This window comes from Numida meleagris, chromosome 10 (genome assembly GCF_002078875.1).
Source record: "Numida meleagris isolate 19003 breed g44 Domestic line chromosome 10, NumMel1.0, whole genome shotgun sequence".
In the NCBI taxonomy this organism is placed as follows: Eukaryota; Metazoa; Chordata; class Aves; order Galliformes; family Numididae; genus Numida; species Numida meleagris.
This window is the reverse complement of record NC_034418.1, coordinates 5,777,164-5,799,933: the sequence shown is the minus strand read 5'-3', so window position 1 is coordinate 5,799,933 and position 22,770 is coordinate 5,777,164. Positions and strand designations below refer to the sequence as shown.

The following is a 22,770-nucleotide window of genomic DNA, read 5'->3' as shown; positions in this document are numbered from 1 at the left end:
TGCTGCGTGTGGATACAGGAAGACTGTTAAAGCAGTGGCAGAATAATTGCAGTTGGGATGAAGACCTAAATCTGTTTTATAGGAAAGCATTATTGCTTTCATAGTGTAAATTATTGGCCTTCTCTTTGAGCTGGCAATGGAGAGCTTGATGGACTTCCTTCTTTTTCTTTTATGCCTAACAGTACCATGTATTTTCAAGGAAAAGTAAGAGTATTTCTCAGCTACTGCTCCTGAGAATGGTAAGTGTGTAAAAGTATCGAGTATATGCAATTAAAGCCTACTGTGGCCTAAAGGTACAGATTCAATTCTTTTTGCATCCAAGTAACATGATTAGAATCTGGAGAAGATCATAGCTGAAGAGAATTTGGCCAGAAAATACTGGAGTTGCCTGTTGGATTGCAAAAGCAAGGCAGCACATTCAGAGTTAAGGCTGAATGCACAAGTGACTGTGGTGTATAGAGGGATTATATGCTGCTGCCTCCTACATATAGGTGCAGCAAGTCTGGATATGGCTGAGTCCAGGCCCCACATTTAGCCAAACTTGAAACATTCTGTTTAAAACAACTTTTTGTAATTTCCTTCCTTGTATGTAGGATAGTTTTATTTAAAGGCCAAATTAGATAAGAAGTTGCTTGTTAAGGTGCATGGTGAGCATTTTACAGACTGAGTGGTTTTCCTGCAGATTTTTTATTCTAATGTGTAAATCCTCATTAAGGGACACTACTTAAATCTGATCATGGCCCCATTTCAACAAAGCACTTAGCCTGTGCTGAAGTCAGTGAGCTTACTTGGATGCTTAAAGTTAAGCAAGTGCAGTACTGACTTGGGATGTTCATGAGCACAAGATTAGTTGCTACGCAAGTACAGACCTTATTACTCAAAGTTAAATATTTTGGATTCTTTTTTTAATCTTCTTAATGGGAAAGTGAGTAGGCTGCCCTGAAACTCCTTTCTTGCCAAATTCCATTTCTTAAATCAAAGCTCACACTTGAATTACATGACCACAAAAAGCATTATAAACTAATAAACCTCTGGATTTGTTTATAGTTGTGTAAATTTAAAAACAGACAAACCAGTTCAAGACTTCTTTGTTCTTATTTCTTCCTTTTCTTTTAGTATTTACTGTCAGACTGGGGCCTTTGAACTGAGTTCTCAGCTGCATTGTGCTTGTCCCTGGCTTGAGCCAGCATGGGGGCCGGTGACAGCTGCCCGTACCTAACAACGCAGCCAGCTTTGCTACCTCTGTGTGCAGAAACCCTCTTCAAAGGAGCTACTGTTTTCTGTCAGTGTGGTATAGTATGTCCAGTGACGTACCTACCTGACCCACTCTGTTATCAGAAGGTTTAAATGCAGCCCTGATCACAGAGGGCTGCACAACTGCTTCTAAAGCCACAGTGTGGTAACTTGCCCTGTGTATAATTAGGAACCCTGTGTTCTCTCCGATTCCTGTGTTGCTTCAGTGAGAGGAGCAGTGTGCACACAGTAAATGGAGAGCTAAGCCTCTGTGTGGAGGGGCATAACAAAAATGAATTCAATGATAATACACTAGGAGAAAAAAAAAAAAGAGCTGAGGTCTCTGAACAAGCTTTTGTGTGTTATCTCCAGCAAGCTTTATAAGAGAATTTGTGGCATGAATTTGTGTATGTGTGTGATCGCTGGCTTCAGCATGTAGTCTTTAAAGACTGGTACAAATTGTATTTGTTAGTATTGCCTCTTGTCCTAAATTTTATCCAGAAAGTGAGATCTTGAAGCTATGATAGTTTCCTGTTCCATTTATTTATTTATTTTAAAATCTTCTAAGTTTGTTACTCTTAAATGGAAAAGACACCAAAGCAGAGCAGAAGGAACTCTGCCCATCAAAACAGGCCTATGAAAAGATCCCTAGCTAAAATAAACAGAGCACATTTAAGATTCGGTCAGGATGCAAAGGAGTACCCAACCCATGACAAGCATAGCAGAGACAAAGTTTGCTTTGCAGACATTGTGTGAGAGATTCACAAAATAAAGCAGTTAATAGGGATTTTGCTGCCACATTACAGTTGGTAAATATTGGGTATACATACTATTTGCCATAAAAGCTGAGAATGGTGAAATAAAATACCTGGAAATTGTACAGTGTGATCAAATAGAGACTACTTTACAGTCCAGTGCAAAATCCATGCACTGCAGTCTTACAGTCTTATGTGCAGCCGTAATCCATTCTAAGGCAGAGACTACGAGGATTTGAACTGCTGTATGTGCTAGAACTATCACCACTGGGTGATCTAAGCCAGGTTGCACTCAGGTTTCCCAAAGACAAAAGCCTGTCACATAGTAACAGACACTCTCCTACTAGGCTGCCTTCCAGTATTTGAGTCTACAATATACACTGGTTGAAATGAGCCAGAAACTTGTGTGCAGTTCTGTTGCTGTGCTCTGGGGTCTCCTCTGGGCCTTGTTTGCAGAGCGTGCAGGTCTGCAGCAGGTGGCCTTTCAGGGATGACACTGTAACATGCTGGGGTGTCTATTTTGTTTGTCTCAACATTTGAGCATTACATTTCTGTAGACGTGGTGCAACTTCAAGGACTTTTACTTGCATCAGTATATGTATTTTCATAGCCTACTTCTATGTGCTTTCTCACTTCTCAAGTTTTTTTTTTTTAGTTTTGTTTTTAGAATCATGAAACATCCCAAGTTGGAAGGGACTCACAAGTATCATCAAGTCCAACTCCTGGCTCCACACAGGACCACCTAAAATTCAAACCCTGTGTCTGAGAGCATCGTCCAAATGCTTCTTGAGTTCCGGAGCCTGGGGCCATGCCCATTGCCCTGGGCAGCCTGTTCCATGCCCACCTCTGGTGCAGACCCTTTCCCTAACCCCCAGCTGCTGCTCCTGACACAGCTCCATGCCGTTCCCTCGGGCCCCGTCGCTGTCACAGAGCACAGAGCTCAGCGCTGCCCTCTGCTCCCTGTGTGGAGCTGCAGCCGCCATGAGGCCTGCCCTCAGCTCCTCTGCTCTGGGCTTCACAAACCAAGGGGCCTCAGCCGCTCCTCATACATCGTGCCCTCCAGACTCTGCACCACCTCTGTAGACCTTCTTTGGGTCTATAATAGTTTTACATCCTTACATTGTGGCATTCCAAGTTGCACCCAGTACTTGAGTTGAGGCCACAAAAGTGCAGAAGAGTGGGAAAACATCTCTGGGTTTTAACATCTCTGTATGGCCCATTGCCTTTGATGAGTGTTGTTCAAGGCCACACTTCTGAGGGGAGTGTCTATCCTATAAACACTGATGTAAGAGCAGCTCACATAAGAACTTTGAAGATTGCTTTGGAGTGGTTGCTCAGGTAGTGCAGACAGTGCTTTGGTAGCAGGCAAGGTGCTGAGATTAATCTACATCTCTTCACAGTAGTGTATAGTTGTAGAAGAGCTTCACTCACAGACATCATCCACAAAATTATGTCCTTTATACCCAATTTCTTTTGAATTCTGGATGTTTTCTTTCAGTGTGGCTCTAGGTGTATGTTGGTGTTGATACCTAACTTCATCTTTACATGCTGTCTGAATAAAGCTCATTTACACGTTAAAGAAAATTTTCTCACTCAGGCAGTGTTAGTGTTCTCCGAAGTGTCAGCCAGCAGCCCTGCTCATTTCTGTCAGGTAAGCAGTAGAATTTGTCCATAACTTCCCAGAAATTCCAGTTTCCACGGAGTATCTGTGTCTGCATTGCCCCCCATCCAGTCACGCTCTCAGCAATTAATGCTTGCTTGGAGAAAGCTGAGGCTGTTGGAGCCATGCTGCAAGAAAAATGCAGCCTTGCAAGGAACTGTGAGCTAATGGCTACATCCTGCAGATGCCTGTGTGTCGTAGGTGTGCTCATTCAGATGAGCAGCTCCTGCAACTCCAAATTGCAAAATGTCTTTAAGAGTTAGACCCAAGTCACTGAAATTCACAGCAGTGGGCATGGCACATTAGTCTTTTGATCGAGTGTTAAATGTTTGCTGGGCATGGTCCTAAATAGATAAGGAGTAAAGACATGTGGGCATGTTCTCTCTCTACACTCACCTTATTTTCTATCCTGATGTAGTTCTTGTTTTTTTTGCTTTGTTTTTACTTCAGCTTTTGATTACTCCATTCTTGCTGCATTTCCTAGTATATTCCCTAGCTGACTTTTTATTGTCACTTTTAACTCTTGCCTGTATTAGCATCAGATATTTTGTCCCAATTTGAGGTTTATTTTTAATGAGGTATAATTAACGTTAGTATTAGTCAGATGCTGCATTTCGTATGCCATTATTCAGTTACATATTCCTTGTATCTAGAAAAATTGTTTTTAAAGATTCGTTTTAAATGTTTGATCCTGCAAACTGTAGAATGTTCTCATTTAAGTTCTCATGTTGGTTCCAAAAGAACCGTTAATTTGAGTCAGGTTTAGTGTTTTTGCAAATGTTACCATGACTGAGTGCCTTTAATTTCTTCTGTGCCTCTCTTCCAGTTTTCTTATATAATTAAGCCTCGCATATAACTTCTCCTAAAGTCAACATCTTTCTGCATTAGAAAAGAAACAAGCAAGCAAGCAAACAATGACCCAAAAAACCCCTCAAAAACAACAAAACCTTCACAAGATTTCTTGCACTTATCATCATCCACTGTTGTCACCATTCTGGTTCTATGTGAAACCACATTGTTCCTTCAAATGGAGATGATTGGTAGTTTCCCATAAGAGCTGTCAGGTAACTGTTAAAGCAAATAAGGCAGAGGAACAGCGGTTTCCTTGTGATAAAGGCAATTGCACTCTAAAATGAGACCTGCAAAGCGCAGCATATGGTTGAGGATGTTAATTTGCAGATGGCCTATGCTAGGCAATGGAAGTAAGGATTCCTTAAATTAAAATCAATTACAACACGTCAATTTACCTTGTAGTAAATCCACAGTGTGTATATTTTATAATTACATGCACCAGAATAGAATGACTCAGATGTTCAGCCTTTTGTTTTGACTTTTCGAGAGAGGGAGGGAGGTGTTTTGCACAGTAAAACGATTGAAATAGATAATGAGATAAGATGTGTTTCAGGTAATTTAAACACCTTCAGCCCCTGTGGGGAAAATTGTCCAGTCTTTGTTCTTCTTTTCTCTTAAAGCACTGAAAGTTATGCATTTGTAATACTGAATTTATATTCTGTGTCCATCTAAATCAAATCTGCATTTAGTTGAAAATGGTGGGATATCTTTAATTGGAGTGTAATAACCCTTCAATAACCTTTGTTGAGATTTATGAATGAATTTCTGTTTTAAGGCAGTATTTTATTTAGCTGTTGTACTTGGTGACAGCCTTGGGCCAGGGCACTGCTAACGCTAATGGCTGGGACAGCTGTAGTAAATCTCAATAGCATCAGTGGGAAAAGGTTGATCAAAGTTTCAGGTCTTTTTGAGCCTTGAGTTTCCTTATTGTGTATGAGCAATTTTTACTCTCTGCCTTCTTACCTTTTGATTGCAGTGTTTCTCTTTATGGTGAAAGAGGAACTGTACCCCCCAAGAGGTGCAAGAAAAAAACAGAAAAACTTCAGTTTTTACTGAGTAGCATGAGCAGACAACTATTTAGATAATGAGGTTCATTAAATATAGTGCAAATAGCAGTGAAAATGCCTTTGTCAGTCAAGTGGACCTTTTAGAAGACTTTGGAGCCAGGATATTTCCTTTCATCATTGGGGCTTTGCTGAGGTGCACTGTTGATTAGGAGCACAAATGTCAGACTGTCAGTGTGCTGAGTTGGGAAAGCGTGTCTGAACAGACTCCCAGCAGGAAAATCACTGAGCTGCTCTTAACAGGTGAAATAAGGTGGGAACTGAGAGAGAAAACCACTGTGAATAGAAGGTAGTTGACTGAGGAAGAATACTGGCAAAAATCCTCATTATTATTATTTGCTTCATGATAGATGTCATCTTTTCTCACTGCATAGTAAGCCTCTTCTGAGGAAAGGCAGTGCACTGTAAACTAAGAGTTCACTTTTTACACCTTCACTGCTACTCTGCTCTGCACTAATCACTCTTGCAGGCAGTGGGATGCACTATGAAAGCATTTTTGCAAGGTTATTTTTCTTCATTACACATCTAGCCGGTAGAATGAATGTCTTTGCAGACAATTAGTGCAGCAGTATCCATAATGGTCTCACTATCTGGCTCCTCAATATAATTACCCATGAAGATAAGTCTGAGTAATAGAGTCTGAGAGTAATACAAGGTAGTAGGACTTAACCAGTTTTGACCTTGAAAGGCTCTAATTTAAAAACAAAAACTCTTTTATATGGCATTTGCATGCTTCACTGTGTGTCAAGAAAGAATGACCCACTAGCCGTAATTATTTCTTAAAACAAATGTCACAATTTTTCCTAAAACAGGGTCATCAAAACGCAAACCTCAGTACTGAGTCCAGATGGGATGCCTGCTGTCACTGCAATTGTTCCTGGCTGTGTGATGCTGTACGTAAAGACTGTAAGGCTTATCTACCCATGGCCAGCTGGGCAGATACTCCCGATCTAGTATTCACCTGTGCTGCCACATTCATGGGTTGTTATGTCATTTGAATGTATTGGCTTATTCCTCAAAGCGTATCTGTTTCATGTAATGCAGACAGAACCAAAATTTGTGCTTGCACTTGAGTTAGAAATATGTGCTATTCCAAACCAGATCATGGTCAAGTGTTGCTTATGCTAAAATCTTTTTATGGGATCTTTAATACAAGTGTATTAATCTCTGCTTGCTTTCATCTGTTTTTTTTTGGGGGTTGTGTTGGCCCCTATATGCATTTCAGGTGTTATCGTTTATTAGATTACTAAATAACAAAATCTCAGGGGCAAGCAGGGACTTGAGCCACTGGGTCATGTACGTCGCATCTCTGACTGTGTATAAGCAGGCAGAGGCACAGGCAGGTAGCGTGAGAGCCTGGCTGGTCTGGTGCTGGGTGCAGCAGGTGCATTGTGCTGTGACCACAGCCATGCAGCAGTGCCAGGATCATGGCACCAGCCATTCCAACAGGACCAGTAAGATGGGCTGCTCCAAAGGATGAAGGTTTATACATCGGCTTGATTTTGGAGCACATTCTGGTGTTGGCTTTCTGTATGCTTAAATGGAACAGCTTCTTCATACGGTTCCTAACCCTTGCTTAAATGGTCTTTAAAGGAAGGTTTTTCTGTGTGTTGCAGGGTTTTGGGTTGTGGTGGTTTTTTTCAGTGTTCCTATTTACAGAAGTGGTTTTCGTTCTCATCTGTTCTTCCCTACCCTTTTTTGTTGGTTTGTGTTGGTTTTTCTTTGTTTCATTTGTGACTGAAACGTTTTTTCCTCCACAATTTGATTGATCCTTCTTCTTTCAATTCCACGTTGGCTGGCTGCATATGGAACCCCCCTTGGCTTTAGCTGAGACAAAATCGACTGCACACAATTTCCCTCTGACAGCTTGTACAAGAGCAAACATTTCCGAAGAGCTGAAAGTCTAGAAATTCAATCAGCGGAAAACCTACTGTGTGGAACAGCTTTGCTAGTGCTACAGCTCCCTGCTGGGTAGAAAGGCAATCCAGTTACAATAAATCCTTAAGAGTGGAGTCATTTGGGTAAAAGGAAAAACAAAAGCTGGTTTATACAAACTGATTGAAGTCAGACGTTTTGACTTCCCATTGAAAAGGGAGTCAAGGCCCAGGCTTGCTTGGTAATTTAAAGGGGAGATTGGCTCCTTTCATCTTTCTCTGGAGCAGGTTCTTAATATTTTGCTTGTGGAAGAAATCTTAAGAGTTTTCAACATAAGTTAAAATGTCTACTTTGATATCGATATTGATGCTTTAGCTAACTATGAACTGAGCTGGTCCTGAGTGCTCCAGAGAGAGGCGAAGGCACAGTTCTCATTCCAGCCTCTCTGATTTTGTTCCACTGCAGCTACAGAAATGTGAAACTAGGCTAAATCTGGGATCCAAATCAAGGCTTGCATGTCCTGCCAGGATGGCTTGAGCAGCAGTGTTTGTACTGCGTTGCTGGTGTGTCATGAGCTTGTGAACTTGTTGATGCAATCTGGGCTGCCCGACAGACTGCTAACTGAAGTTAAGAGTTGTGAAGTTAGGAGGGAGAAGATGTCTGCTCTGTTTGTGTTAATTTTGTTTCATTCTTTAAATACAAGTAATTAAAAATTAATGGCAGTAAAAACATTTGGCATTAAAATAACAATGTTAACTGAGATGCCAGTAATGAAGTAAATATATATTTAAAAATTTAAATGAAGTAGCTTAGGGTAATAAAGCTTCCTTGTCATTTGCCTTAATTTTAATAATTATTTGCACCACTCCTCTGTGCACCTTCCATACTGGAGCACACTAAACATACCAACAGGCTCGAAGGAGAAAATGAAGGAAACGATCTCCTGTGAAGTGAGCAAAGTAAGCTGACTGGAAATGCTGAGGTTTTCTTTCTTCTCTAATGCCCTTCAGGTGTTTGTGTAAGAGTAGGTAAAACTTTTCCAGGCAAATGTGAATTTTAAATGCTGCTGTCCCTTTTAATAGCTGCATGGGGCCAGTCCAGCCTGCTGCTGTGCATATGATCTGCATTTGGCTGTCATTCGTCTTCCTCCCTCCCGAATGCGTCTGATCCTCGTGGAAAATATTAAAGATTGTATAAACATCATTTAAAGGATTTAACTGGCCTTTCTGTTTGAATAAGTTGTCACAAATCATAGCAGATGGGTACAAAACCTTGCCACCAAGATGGAGTTAAGTTGGCTTAAAGGAAGAAAGCCAGGCAGGATGGTAACCTGGTAAGACTTGGGTTGTGTCTCTTGCTAGTCACTTCCCAAGGAGGAATACTTCGTGTGGTCCTGTGATGATGGTGAAGTACTCAGTATGTTTCCCTTTCAGCTTTGCTCCATTCTTTATGGGAAGAGAAGGACTGCTGATGTCATGTTTATCTGATCAGTTGGTGCTAGCTGGGGAGATGTGTTTTCTGTGCCACCAGCAGTAGCCTCTGCTTGGGTGCTCTGCAGAGGAGTGATAGATAACAGTAACACTTGTTAGTGGAAATAGTGGAATGCAGAAAAAATATTGTCACCCCCAGTGCTTCAGAAACCCGAGACTGACTTTGTCTTTGCAAGATAAATTTCTGTGTTTCAGGTTAAGGAGCTGTGAGATCAGTGTATTTTTATGTTTTTATCAGTGTTTCTTGAAAGGAAACTTGATCTTTAGCAAAACTTATCTTTTTTGCTTAAAGTTTCTGTTCTTGCAATGTAAAAACAAACAAACACATTCCAAAACCAGAAAACCAAATGCTTTCCCTGAAATTGTGAAAAATAGACATAAAAGCTCTTCTGAGGTCTTTGGATGTCCCTTGGCATCATTCTGCCCAGTTCAGGAGACAAACCATACCAATGGCCTGATATTGGTGTTTATATCCAGCTTTTGGATGCCTGGAATGTCAGAGTCGCTTCAAAAAGAGGATCTGCTCCATTGTGGCAGACTGAAGGTGGTTTTCTCCTGTCTGTAGCATGGTTTCTGTGTGTCAGCAGAAGTCCTGTCTGAGGAGGAAACACACATCTGAAAGAATTCTGTCTAGACTTCTGGAGTTCATGGGGACACCATTGAAAATGCATTGATGGTATCTTTGATGTGCTTGTATTTTAAGACTTCTGATTCCATGCTTTTAGTGCTCGGTGATGTTCTCTGTTCTGTACTTTAGTTGTCCTGTCTCTTCTGACTTTACCCACCTGACCCCACTCTGGCAGTGTAGAAATCTCCAAGTCTGCAGAGTAGATTGGAGCTACCTGAGTAGCTCTGCTGTCTGCTCTCCTGCTGAAACTTCCTGTTGCCCCAAAATGTGGTGAATGAGCTCAGCAGTAAGGTATTTTATTTGCAAAGCCACAAAGCTTGAGGATGCCGTCCTTGTTATTCCCTAGAGGAAATTAGCCATCCCTAAACAGTGAGGCAGGAGAGATAACAACAAGCTATTTTATCAAGAACCACATTTTATCCTGAGCAAATCTGATACAAGATTGTACTTCTGGTTTTCCTAAGCTCTTTACCAATGTGTTTTGGGGAATAATTATTCTGGCAAGAATGCGTGCAGGGGATAGCAGCAGCTGAAGTAGGGAAAGTACTGAGTTGCTACATGGAAAATTTTTATGTGGATGAAAGTGGATGCAAAGTGTGGTGTGTGGAAATGAGCAGCAGTGAAAAACCAGTAATTCTGCATGTTGTGCTGCGGTACTATGGCTTCTGTGTGAAACATTCGGAAAAGAGATCTTGCATTGTTGCTGCTGCACAAGTTGAGCTGTCTGGCTCCGAGGTCTTCATGTGTGGTTTCTCTCATCCTTCAAACACTCTGAAAAATACAAGTAGAACACACCTGCTTGTTTAAAAAAATTTGATTATTAGATCAGAGATCCCTACACTTCCTCTACCCACACCTTTTTTCCCCTATAAAAATCCTTTCTTGTTGTTATTTGTTCTGTGGGAGTCTCCAGCTCACTGGTAGGAACTTTCTACAGACTTCTATCCATTAACTGTGGTGGTGGATTTGTAGGAGTTTGCGTACGAAGGGGAGAAGGAATTTAACATTGCTATTGTACTTCCGTTTGTTTTGATTTTGTAACCATCCCAACGGAGGGGAGAGCACCACTGAGAGGTGCTGCCAGGTGTGGCTTCCTACTGCTTTCTAATTCTGCGATCACAGAACGCTCGATTCTGCAGTCCTTGCACAGACAAATCTCCCACTGATTTCAATGGGGAATTTGCCTGCATCAGGGATAAAAGAGCGGGCCCCAAGTTGTGTACAATGATGCAATCTGATCCTCCTGCTGTGGAAATTGATGTAATCGCATTCTCGCCCTCCCCCCTTTTCGCGAGCCCTCTCTCCACCAGCCCCTGGTGACTCCTGGGGGGCTTCTCACCCAACAGGAAGGATGCAGCTGTGTGCTGGAGCAGGAGGGGAGGGGAGGAGACCTGCTCGAAAAATTGATGGAGGGTTGCCTCCTAGATGTAACACTAGAAAATGGCTAAGAACACGGACCTGCCTGTGCCAGAAAAATCCCGTCACCTGCTTTTGCTGAATGAGCAAACGCTACTTCTCTGTAATTTTGCCATACGTGACATGTCCTAGTGTGTATTTTGTCAGGCTGAATTCAGAGTGCTCTGTGAATGGAGCGATCTCATCGCCGCCTGCATTCATCCAGTGCAGAGGGACAGGGGGAGCTTTTTTTAGGGGTCTGTATTGTTGTTGTTGACAGTCTGTTTTCAGCAGTGCCTTTGTGCCCTGGCACAGCGCAGGTTGCTTGGGAATATGGAACCTGGAGAATGCTGTCCTTTGTTGCTGGCGAGCCCAGCGACCTCTCCGCTGCTTCCTTTGCTTTGCCATTTATGTGGGGTTTGACTTTATTTTTTTTCCTTTGGGAATTCTAGGCTCGGCTGAATTTGTTCTGTGTTTTGCGGAAGAAAGAGCTTGTTAAAGAATTCCCCGATGACTTTGAAGTGAACTATTTATTTTCTCTCAAGGGTTATTCAGTGTAGCCATTTGCCCCCTCTTCTCTGTTTTTTCACCCCAGTGTTTCCTGAGCTACAAACATTCTTGGAATATATTAGTTGTAATGAGTTATGTGGGCATCAAAAGTTTTCTTTGAAACTATATGGCATCAACATCTGTTAGCTCTTAGAGAACAGAGATGCAGACAAAGGGGCTGGTGGGGGGGAGGGAGGAAAAAGATATTAAATTCTGGAGTATGAAGTCTCCGTCTCAAAGACTCAGGGGGAGGGGAAGGGGAAATCTGCTCAGCTCCGCTGCTTTGATGTGGTGCTCTGGCCCTGGGATTCCTTTTAGGGGAATGTGCGTGGCAGACGGTCCCGCACGGCCGTTGGTCTGTCCGGGGGCCCTGCCTGGTGCTCCCAGCCACACCGGGAGCCCTGCCGCAGCCCTCGGTGCTGCAGAAATGTTTTTAAGGAAAGTGCAGCCTGCCCAATTTTCAACTAGTGGGATGGGGAGTCAAAATTCTGAATAATAAAGGTAACTCTTAAAAAATGTTTGGAAGCAAACTTTTAATTTGCCTGTAATTCTCCTGAACCTGTAAGTCAACGTGCAACTGTTCATCTAAATCACGTTTTCACATGGTGTGTGTCTGCGTTTTTTTTTATTGCCTGTAATTAAAAAACATGTGTCTGTTTCTATGTACACAGCATCAATCAGCATGCAGGCATGATCACCGACGCTGTGCTACTTACAGGAATGTGTGGGAATGGGTTCTGCTTTCTCTTTCATCTTTTTCTGCAGAGCCTCTCAGTGCTCGTCTTACGTGCCAGGGGGCAGAGGAGAAACCTCTGTTGTCTGTCTTTTGCTCTTTTTGGCTCCGTTTTAGCCATAATGCTCGTGGCATTGTGCTTCATTGTGACTTCCTGGCCCATTAAAACCCTGACCTGTTATAAAATGATTAGTTGACATACCTGGGTTTTGGGGACAAAGAGGTGGTTTGAGAAGGAATGTGAACCATCTGTTTTGCCAGCACCTCCTGTTGACAGATTTATGGATCAACATTAGCATATGTGTCCAGGGTCACACACCTGTGCTTCCTAACAAGGTAATATAATATATAATAATATAATAATAGCAGGGTATGTTTTCGTCCTGAGGATTCAGAGCTCTCTGCAAAGGTGGGCATCATGAATTCCGTTTTACAGTTGAAAAATGAAGGCACAGGGAGATTTAAGTGACTTACCCTACACCACACAGTGAGTCTGTGGTGGAGCAGTTATTGAAACCAGGTTTCCTCCAGCTGCATAAATATACGTCATCCATTAGCAGGAAAGGACTTAGAGCCATAAACATAATAGAGGAGCATTGATTATCATTCTAGGGGAGCTTTAAGACCTTGTGCTGTGAAAACCTGCCATATAGGAAGACACAGGCTATTATCACAAGAAAGGTTCAAAATGCGGTATGTTAATTTTGAAATGATCATTGAAGTCAGTGGAAGGAGTACCCTTGTTTTCAGTGACTGCATCTTAAATTAGTGAGTTATTCTATAGTCAAGCTCTGCAGCTATGTTCTGCATGCTTGTTTCTCAGCATATGCCTGGGTAAGATCACCTTGATGCACTGAAGCCTGTTTGTTAAAGACTTTCTTGGCAACCGAATCTATGCAAAAGTTGAACAGAAAACCAGATTTAATACATAGCTACGCCCATCTGTCTGCCATGAAGGAGAAAGAAGCCCAGAATAAGCAATTTAAAGGAGTGTTTGTGATTCTCCAGGCTGGAAGTTAGATGGAGATTTGTCTTCTTTCATTCATGTCCTTAGACTTGCCCATCAGTATAATCAATATTGAAGAAGTGATCTTGGGGGAAATGGGACAATTGATTTTGCCATCAGGAAAGAGGCCAGAGGATAGCTAGAAGAATAAAGTAAAGTAAATAGCTGAATCTGTAGAGTTGAGTTCATTTATCCTTCTGAAGTAGCTTCAAAGTGAATTTAAATATAGCAGAAAGTAGTCATTTCTTTTTTCAGTCCATTTCATCTCAAAGACTCATGATCTTTTTTGGCTGGAAATGACCGGACCCTTCGGTCAGAAAGCAACTGCTGAATCCTCAGTTCTGTTCATTCATAGAATTGCTTTCAATTATATAATCTGTAATCTGACAGAAGTCCTTGAAAAATCGGGCCTCACCCTATCACCTTGAAAAGAAGCCATAATAGTTCTAAAATTGCAATAATCATGTTAATGGAAGATTATCCAATTAGTAGATAGTGTCTATCCATAGATAGATACTATCCAACAGCTAGCAAGAGTTTCTAAACATCCACGAAGTACAAACTCAAAGCATCACAAAAACATTTACATTCTGACTTGAAACTGGAACAATCTAAACCAGACTGCCCCCTAGGTGAATCTTGTGGATATCTACGGATTTTAATACTGGATAATTTTATCTGTTGACAGGTTTTTGTTTTGTTTTTTTTTTTTCTTTTTTTTTTGCATTATTAAACAAGTCCACATTATTTTAAGATATTGCTTTTTTTTTTTTTTTTAGTTTCTCCTGTGTTTGTTTTTATCCATCCACTGCACAGAATACATACTCACTGGCTCACTTGTCTTGCATAGAGCACAGGAATCTTATGATTCAAGTTAAATGTGTTGGTTGGTGGCTTTTGTTGCATGCACGTCAAGTGACTGGCCACTAAAAGAAGATGCCCATTTACCTGCTGCAACAGAGACAAAAAAGCTACCTGCAAACAGCATGGTTCAGTACTGCTTCTACCTGATTTTCATAGGTTAAAAAACAAATATATCAAAAAATAGAAAAAAGTCACATTTCATACTGATAAAAAGCCTGGTCCAGGTGTTGGACTGGACAAAAGAGGTTCCCCTGCACGTTGCAAACAGGCTGGAGCAAAAAGTGCCATGTTAACTTTCTTAGTCAGGCATCCTTCTTGAAGGCTTTTGTGTGAGTATCCTGCTGCTTTGTGCTTTCACTTCCTTGCCAGCCTCATGTTCCTTGAAACTGTATGATACAGCTACTCCTTGTACGCGTTGAAGGGTCTGTAAAGGGATCATAGATATTGGGGATATTTCTTGCATAAGAAGTCTCTGATAGTCCATGGTCCGTTGTGACTGGAGATTAGAGGTTCTTTTGGTCATCCTGTCTTTGTCTTCATAGTATTGGGCCATAAACTGGAATTGCTCTATATTCACCATCTGTGAGATGAGCATGGGGGGCTCCAATTCTTGGAAAATCAGTGGTTTTAGGTGTAGTGATTTCAAACATTATCACCATATTTTTGTGGCTGGGAGTTAGTGCTTGTAGAGCAGAGGCAGCCTCATTGAATGCGTATGTGTGCTTAACCATTGCAGTTTTGGGGCTGGCTTCGTGGTGTGAACTTTGTGCTAGCGTTCTAATGGGGGAATTTCCATAGCTCTGTGCTACACCCATTGTGTTCTACTGCCTCTGCTAGGAAGACAGCGACTTCAGGCATAGAGGCCGTATTGACAGATAAGGCAGTAAAATCCTAAACCATGGCAGCTTAACTCACTCAAGATCACTTATCAGAGATGTTAGTAGAGAAATCTGTTTTCTTAACATCTGTACCTGCTGTGATCATATAATGAAGAAATTTTATCTGAGAGAAGCTTGCATGCTTGGTAGAGGAAGAAAAACCCAGCTGTAATGGATCACAGAGCACCAGGTTCATATTTCAGAGGAAGAAAACATAGCAGAAGTTGAGCTTGCTGCTTCTGCTTAAAAAATGCTTTTTTGCAGTTGTTGTGCGTATTTTAATGTTGCTCGAGTTTGAAGTCTCCTTGACTTCTCCAAGGGTGAGCTGCGTTACATTTTCTTTACAGAAAGCTGAATCTCAGTGAATTGCCTTTATGTTGTTTGTGTGAAATACCAAAGGCCATCCTTGTTCTCTTGAACCTCTGTTTCTCAGGATCATTTTTCCATCAGGAATTGAAGTTTATATTAGGTGACATAGCATTCTCATTGGCAGCTGCTTTAAAACTGCTCTAAAATCTACTCCAGCAAGTTACCACATATCTTATCCCTCGCAGCCCTGTTGTGAAACATCTTTCTTCAACTTTGCTCTCCCAAAAAGTCCTGGAATTTTATTGCATCAGTATAAGATTAAAGAGAGGACACAATACATGTTTCCTTCAGACGGGCAAAAGTAGGGAGTAAAGTTTTCTGGCTGGACAATTTGTCATTATGCATGTGTTTTACTTGGGGAACGTGGTGAATATGACACTTCGATAAGAATTTCACTAAAACAGGAAATGTGTGCATATTTCTTGCCAAAAATGTTGAAAACTTCTTATCTTAGGCTAACTCAAAGGATTTTAGTGAGGTGTTTTAAGAAGGAGAGGTAGAGTGGCATTTTTATTCTGGAGAAAAGCAACAGCTTTTTGAAAGATATGAATTAACACAATATTAATTGTGATGTAATACAGGGAGTAGAGAGTTCCAAACTTCAGAGATGAGCTGGCTGCCACAATAACCTACCCAAATCAAGGGTTAGCCTTTGATATATGTGATAAATCTGTGGATGAAGCTGTCCCTACACTGAAAGCAAAACTATGTTAAACACTGTGTTTAGTCCAAACGTGCCTGCTAAAACACTCTATTTTCACTCTTCAGCTTTGGCCCTTGTGTTCTGGGTGTTGGGTATTGCAGAAAGCAGCAGGAAAAGGCAGAGCCAGGACAAGCAGAGAGAGTCAGGTGGTGATGAAGATTAAAGGAATCCGTGGGCAGGGGGACTGGTAGATGTGAATGCAAGTACAGCCATGCAGAGCCTGGGAGGTGAAGACAGGGAACTTGACCTCAGTGTGAAACAGAAAGGGAGAAAAAGGCATGGAAGGAATACAATATTATGGGCAGAATGACGGGTCAGGCTTTGGGTGGCAGGCTTTTCAGGGAGTTCTGGAGAAGGATGTCAAAAGCTGAAGCACCAGAGTGAGTGCCTGGCTTTCAGTCTCCAGAGACACGTGTTGATGGGAGTACTGCATAGGGTGATCTGGACTGAGGTTACAGTTAACAAAATTCCCAGTGAGTTGGAATTCATTGGAGTCTGATTGCTTGGCAAAGGTAGGACATGAGTGACAACTGCCTGACTTGTAACCAGCTGAGTGGGAGCCCTGGGATGTGGGAGTTTCCCATGAGTGTTTGTCTCCCTTGGGTGTGAATATACCGCTCAGCATTTCTGAGGGAGTTGCACTAGTTAACCCTTCTCCCACCCTCTTCAATCTGAGCCCCGTACAGCAGCGCTTATCAGAACAGGGTATGTGGGACATGAGGTCCTTTTCATCCAGGCCAGGCAGCTGGCTGTTCATAGCTTTGAAACATATGTTTGAGCTGAATTTCAGTCGTTTTGTGTGATTTGTGTTGGTAGCTAGTGGAGGCCAACTTCTTTAGCAGGGAAACTCCTGGTGAGGTAGAAACGCTTACTCTCAATGGGTTCCTGTTTAGCAGCCTACAGAAGTGGCATGCTGGAATAATCCTATGTAAATGTTTCTTCTCTTTCTTCTTTCAAGTGCTCGCTGACCTCACTTATATAGTATTTCACAGGGTACATCTGGTTTTGGTTGTTTCATGACTCAGTGCTCCAGTTTGTAAATGCAGTGTTGTGATTTAAAACATGGTGTCAGGACAGTGATGTACAGCTACCTATGACCCAAATGCTGTTGTCTTTGCTCTCCCCAGCAGTGCTCCTGCTGCAGGATGACTCCTGCAGCTGTGCAGCTTGCAGGGAGCCCTTGGGCATGGCTGCCAGAGGCAGGGCCAGCACAGGTGGTTTTGTACCACCAAGCCTGCCCTTCCCCTGTGCTCGGAAATGCTTCTTCTTGGCCTTAATGTTCTCTTTCCACTAGAATTTATTGAGCTGTGAGTTGTTTTACACATTTACTCTGTTCTGTTGCTCCTCTGCACTTTCTGAATCAGACTAGCAGGTGGTGGATGCACTGTTTTGTTCACATTAAGGGAATTGCTGCAGGTTACCGGGAGAATACTTCTTCTGCAGTACCAGCTACAGTCACAATTGTTTTCTTTGATACTGGCTTAGCTTTTGCACTTTATTGTTGAATGTGAGTTTGCATAAACCACCCAGAATCCTTTTCTCAAGCAGGTTCACTTTGGTGTATGTCCAGCTTTTGACAAGTGTCTCAGTAGTGCTAAAGACATCCTGGTAACTCTCTTGGGTTTTTTGAAAGAAGAGTTAGTGGTAATTAGATGAGTGATAAGGTTTCTTTCTTTCTTTTGTTTTTCCCCTCCTGTAAAATCTTAAGAGTTGCCCACACCTTTCTCACCTGCCTATTAAAGGCAGCACTGATACTCTCACAGAACATATACAAGTGGGAGCTGAGGAATTCTTCTTAAATACAGCCCTGCCTGTGGCAGTGGGGTTGGAACTTGATGATCCTTGAGGTCCCTTCCAACCCAAGCCATTCTGTGATTCTATGAAATAAGTCACCAAAATGGTCAAATGATACGCTCATCGATTTTGGGATGGGTTGTCCATTTCTGTGCCATTTAACAGTAATGCTGTGGTTCAACGTCATAAAAACACTTTTATAAAATTCAGTGATTTATAATAATATGATTTAAGGGAAACTACTCTATTAGAAAATTGGTTGCATTAAGTTACTACTTCAATAACTAGGAGGTAGAGAAGGAGTGAAACTAGACTAGAATGTGAAACATATTGAAATGATTAACCATGTAATGATTAACAATGAGAAACTAAGGAAGCTTGCATGTAGAACATTAATGCGTCACTGCTTCTCTCCTTCATCTCTGTTCATCTGCATTGAGTTACTTGATGGTACCTTTTCCATCAACAAATACATGCTAATCTTTAAGTGGCATCTTTTGAAAAAATCATAAAAATTAATGACTTGTGATTTTTGTAGAGGTTGAGATTAATGACAGCATTTCGGTGGGCAACATTTGATACCCAGGTGCACTGTTTGCTTTCTTAAAATGTTAAGAGATGAAGGCTACCAATTAGCTTTTTCCTTAGAGTAGTGTCAGTATTAAAAGCATACCTACTCATTGCGTAGTTGCTGGTTAGAAAATCAGAAATATTTCCCAAGAGAATCAGGAGGAGGGAGCAGGAATTCTGACTTCAGTAAAAAAGCAGTTATTAAATACTTGCCATTGTGGGACAGAGCAGGAGGGCCATGTGTGCTCCTGTGTCACTTGTATGTATCTCATTGTCTGGGAGAGCAGTCAGGGCTGTGCTCTGAGAGCTTCCTGGAAAATGATGACAGGGAGGAATTTTACTAAACAAAAGTATATTAACTTTTGCAAGTCACTGGAAAGACCATCTTCCTTGCAGAAATATGATATGTTACGCCAGCATTTCCTGGCTATTTTTGTTCATGATGTCCATTTCTTCCATTATTTTTAAGTCGGTGATTGATATTAACTAGCACTTGTTCATAAGGGGCCTTTCCTTCTAGAAGAAAAACTCAAATAAACAAAATAGCTTTTGTGATTCGCTTCTGACAGCTCTTATAGCAGCGTCATGCTATGCTAAATCCCAGCACGCTGAACCAGGTTGACAGCGTTTCCCGATGCTGTCAAATTTATCTTTGGGCCAAATGTCAGGGTGTCTGCTCATGAAAAGAACAATATTTTCGGGGTCTCTGGGCTAGCTAACCGCTAATCAAATTCCACTGTTCATGGAATTTGATTTTTAAATGCTGCTGCCGAAACTAACGCTGAAGAATTCCTAAGGTACGCTTTTGTGGCTTAGTTACTTTTGGATAACTAATTTCGAAGAATAACATCTAGGCATGTGCAAGTTAGAAAAGAACCTCTGTCAACTTCTTCAGGAAAAAGAGATGAACTGCGTTCGTCGTGATAAAATTGCTTGAACATAAAGCTAATGAATACAACCAGACATTTGTTTTCACAGTTTTTTCTCTTATTCTTGCCTTGTGCCAAAAGCTCCCTAGTGTCTACTCGCAGTCCTCAGGCTAACGCTGAGAATGCTGGCTCTGTATTCCTGATAGGTTTTTGTAGCTGAAGTTGAAATGGCTGTGAGTGCAGCGCTTGAACTTTTCAAGGCCATATCTTTCTTCATCACCATAAATATTTATCAGTGGCAGAGAGTGTTTGTAGAAAATCTGAGGAGACTGACTGTAATGTAAGATCAGTGACATTATGGTAATGCTTAGAGTATTTGGAATGAATGGGAGAAGGCAAAATAGAAGGTTAGCTGTGATAGCTCGTGGCTTAGCTGGGGTGGAGGGATGGAGCTGGAATGATCTGCTAATAGGAGCATAAGAATGCTCTTCGGGCTCTTTATGAGTGAGATTAGCTCCCAATCCGACTGATGCCCTTTTATTACAACTTCAGCACCATTAGAAAACTGTTTTTTGGGTTTGAGATAAAATCATCCGTGACCTCTGCTTCTGTGTTCCACTAGACATACTGGGGCTGACAAAATTTCATTAATTTCAGGACAGAAGTATCCGGCAGCTCTTCAGACTCTGGTATCTGCTTTTCTTGGGTGACCTCTGGCACATGAAAATTTTCTGTTTGTTGGTGGAACCATGTGATAACATTCCTCAGTGGGCTGTGAAGGGCTTATTTCTCCTTTATCATTTCCATTCAGAGATTTTTTTTTTAATGTTGCTTGATTGACAGAATGTTGAAATGCTAAATATTGAAGTATTTTATAGAAGGATTTGTATATGAACACAATCTGTTTATCTCCATTAAACTTTTGTCTTAGAATATATCCAGAACATTCTAAAACAGCATCAGATGCATTGAGTTCTTTCCTGGAAATCAACTTCTATGCTTCGTTTAGTATTTTAATTAATCCTAGTGATGATACATATGTCATCTTAATACCCTAACATTTTGAGTATAGTATACTTGTCATTAATTTTTCTTCTCTTTTTTTTAACAGGATTTGTCTGGAGAAGGCTACAGAGACACTATTGGTGATGAGCACTTTCATCTAGAAGGTATTTAAAGAACAAAACTTTGTGATTAATATTAAGGGTTATTGGAATAAGTCAGTGGACAAGTCCAATATAGGAATGCATATATAACAGTGCAGCTCTTGATATGGAGATGTGTCATTTGTCTGGCAGAACTGACATGATGGGAATAGGGTATTATTTCTGTATTCCGTATCATGTGCTCCTGTTATCAAAAAAGTCAGCCAGTTATGTCATAGAGACTAAATATATTTGTTAAGGAGCTCAACATTTTTGTCCAGGTACGTCCATTTGCAGCACAGCAGTGGTAAATATTACTGTATCCAGTGGAGGTGGTAAATGTGATCACTGAAAACGTTAGCATTCCATTTTATGCTATGCCACTCACCCTTCTGTGATACATAGACCAGGTTTGGAAACTCCTGCCTTAATTTTATAAAAGATCAGAGACTCTTACACAATACACCTCTCTTGAATATGAATGGAATCATCACTGCTTTGGATAATTTCTTGTTTCCAATTCTCATCTTGTCTCTTCCTCTTTGACCAGGCCTCTCCTTGCAATGGGATAGAATCACTGTTTAAGTGGGCAGGGCCTTCTGAGACCTTCAGTAAGCTCTAAATAAAGGGGGACAGAGGTAGTGCTTACAGAGTTCAGGAAAACTGGGTGGAATTAGATGCTGTGTATTTTTTGTCAGCATCAGATTGTTCAATAGCTGAGGAAGAGTTTGCTGGACTGAATATGCTTACAAAGTATGAGTGTTAGATAGGATCCTCTCCCTTTTGTGTATTGGCAAAATCCAAATGGCAGAATCAACTTGTAAATTTAAGCTCAAATCATGACAGAGATGTTGTTTTTTCCTTGATAGCCTAGTAGTAGTACCTTGGTTGTACAACATGAGTGGGATTGTGTCTGTTGGTGGAACTGCAGATACCAACAGTACTTTTTTTTGTGTCTAAAGATACGGTATCTGTAACTCTGACCTCATGTTCATTGTTACTACTATTTTTATTATGTACTAAGTTACTAACTTCTTCCCTATATTTCCTTTGAGTGGTCAGCTTGTGTCATTAATTGCCTTTTGCGTCCTTCTCTGACTGTAAATGAGTGGGTTTTAGAACATCTTTATCCATACTATTCTGCTATCGTGTTCCATTCAGGGACTCCTGATTGATTCATAGCAGTGAAATCTTAAGCAATTGCTCTACATTGCTGGATCTGTTACCTGTGATCAAAAAGGCATGTAAAATAGCAGTGCTTTTAAGGTAATAGTGGTGTAATGTCATTCTTTGGGGGCTGCTGAGACTGAGCTGAAAAAGCCCAAAGAGCTGCTGGAAGGAGACTCATTGTAAGCACCAGCCATTGCAAAAGTAATTTTTCACATTGAACAGAAAAATAGGTTTCAGTGAAATAAAGAATTGTGCCTGCGTCATCTACAGTGCAGCTAGGATTATTAAGTGTTTTTATGTATTTAGGATATCTTGTGCACACCAGATAAAACACATCTGTGACTTCAGGATGTGGGGAAACAAGAAAATGGAGGTGCAGGCAGGATGCTGAAATAGATTTTGAAGGACTCTCCATGTTAAGAATGTCTATCTTCTGCTGCTTGGGCGACTAGCTGGACATTGTCTGGGGGGTGGTGAGAATTGCATCTGCATCACTTATTATATACATACATGTGTTTATATATATAGTCATAACTATTTTCCTTTCCCTTTTCTGTGTCTTAGTAAGTAGTTTTATCTCAACCCACGAGTTCTTCTTCTTTGTTTTTTTTATATATTCTCTCCTTCATCCACAGGGAAGGGGGGGGGGGGGGGGCAAGCAAACGGCAGTGTGGTGCTGGGCCACCTGCTGGGTTAAACCACAACAAAATCTTTCATTATTAGCGTCACTGCAGTTTTCCCTTCTGCTTGTAGTGGGACATAACTGTAGTGAAGTGTGGCTTATTAATTTTCAGAATTATAGTAGAATCTACTTAATGCAGGATATTAAGAGCCGACAAGGTAGATAACTTCCTTTTTTTCTGTCTTACTCTTTCTTTTACTTACCTCTAATTATTTCTTACTTGTGAAGAATTGTCATGCTTAGCAGTCAGAATATACAATAAACAATATTTTAAGCCAGTCAGCAGCAGGACTATTTATTTTTAGGCTTTCCATCTTAACACCAGCAAGAGCAGTTTTACATTATTACTTCTGATGCGTCTCATTTCTTATGAAGTAGCTGGTATCACAATTTTTACGTATGTGGAGATATAATTTCTGTTTTGTATACATACATTCATGTCATCCAGAAGATCTGGTAATTAGTTTCAGAGACAGAGGGATGTGA

The 22,770-nt window shown here is 41.1% G+C and overlaps 1 protein-coding gene across 3 annotated transcripts in view; it reads left to right on the top strand.

Moving 5' to 3' along the window:
- Positions 1-22,770, top strand: part of NKD1 (naked cuticle homolog 1) — a 111,234-nt gene that overhangs the window by 47,110 nt on the left and 41,354 nt on the right. For 2 of the 3 annotated variants that reach the window (XM_021408602.1, XM_021408601.1), the window contains exon 4: positions 20,399-20,456. In XM_021408602.1, the coding sequence (XP_021264277.1) occupies positions 20,399-20,456 (58 nt within the window). Of the gene's footprint in view, positions 1-8,350; positions 8,399-20,398; positions 20,457-22,770 lie in introns of those variants that run through there. The other variant, XM_021408603.1, reaches the window with a different exon arrangement.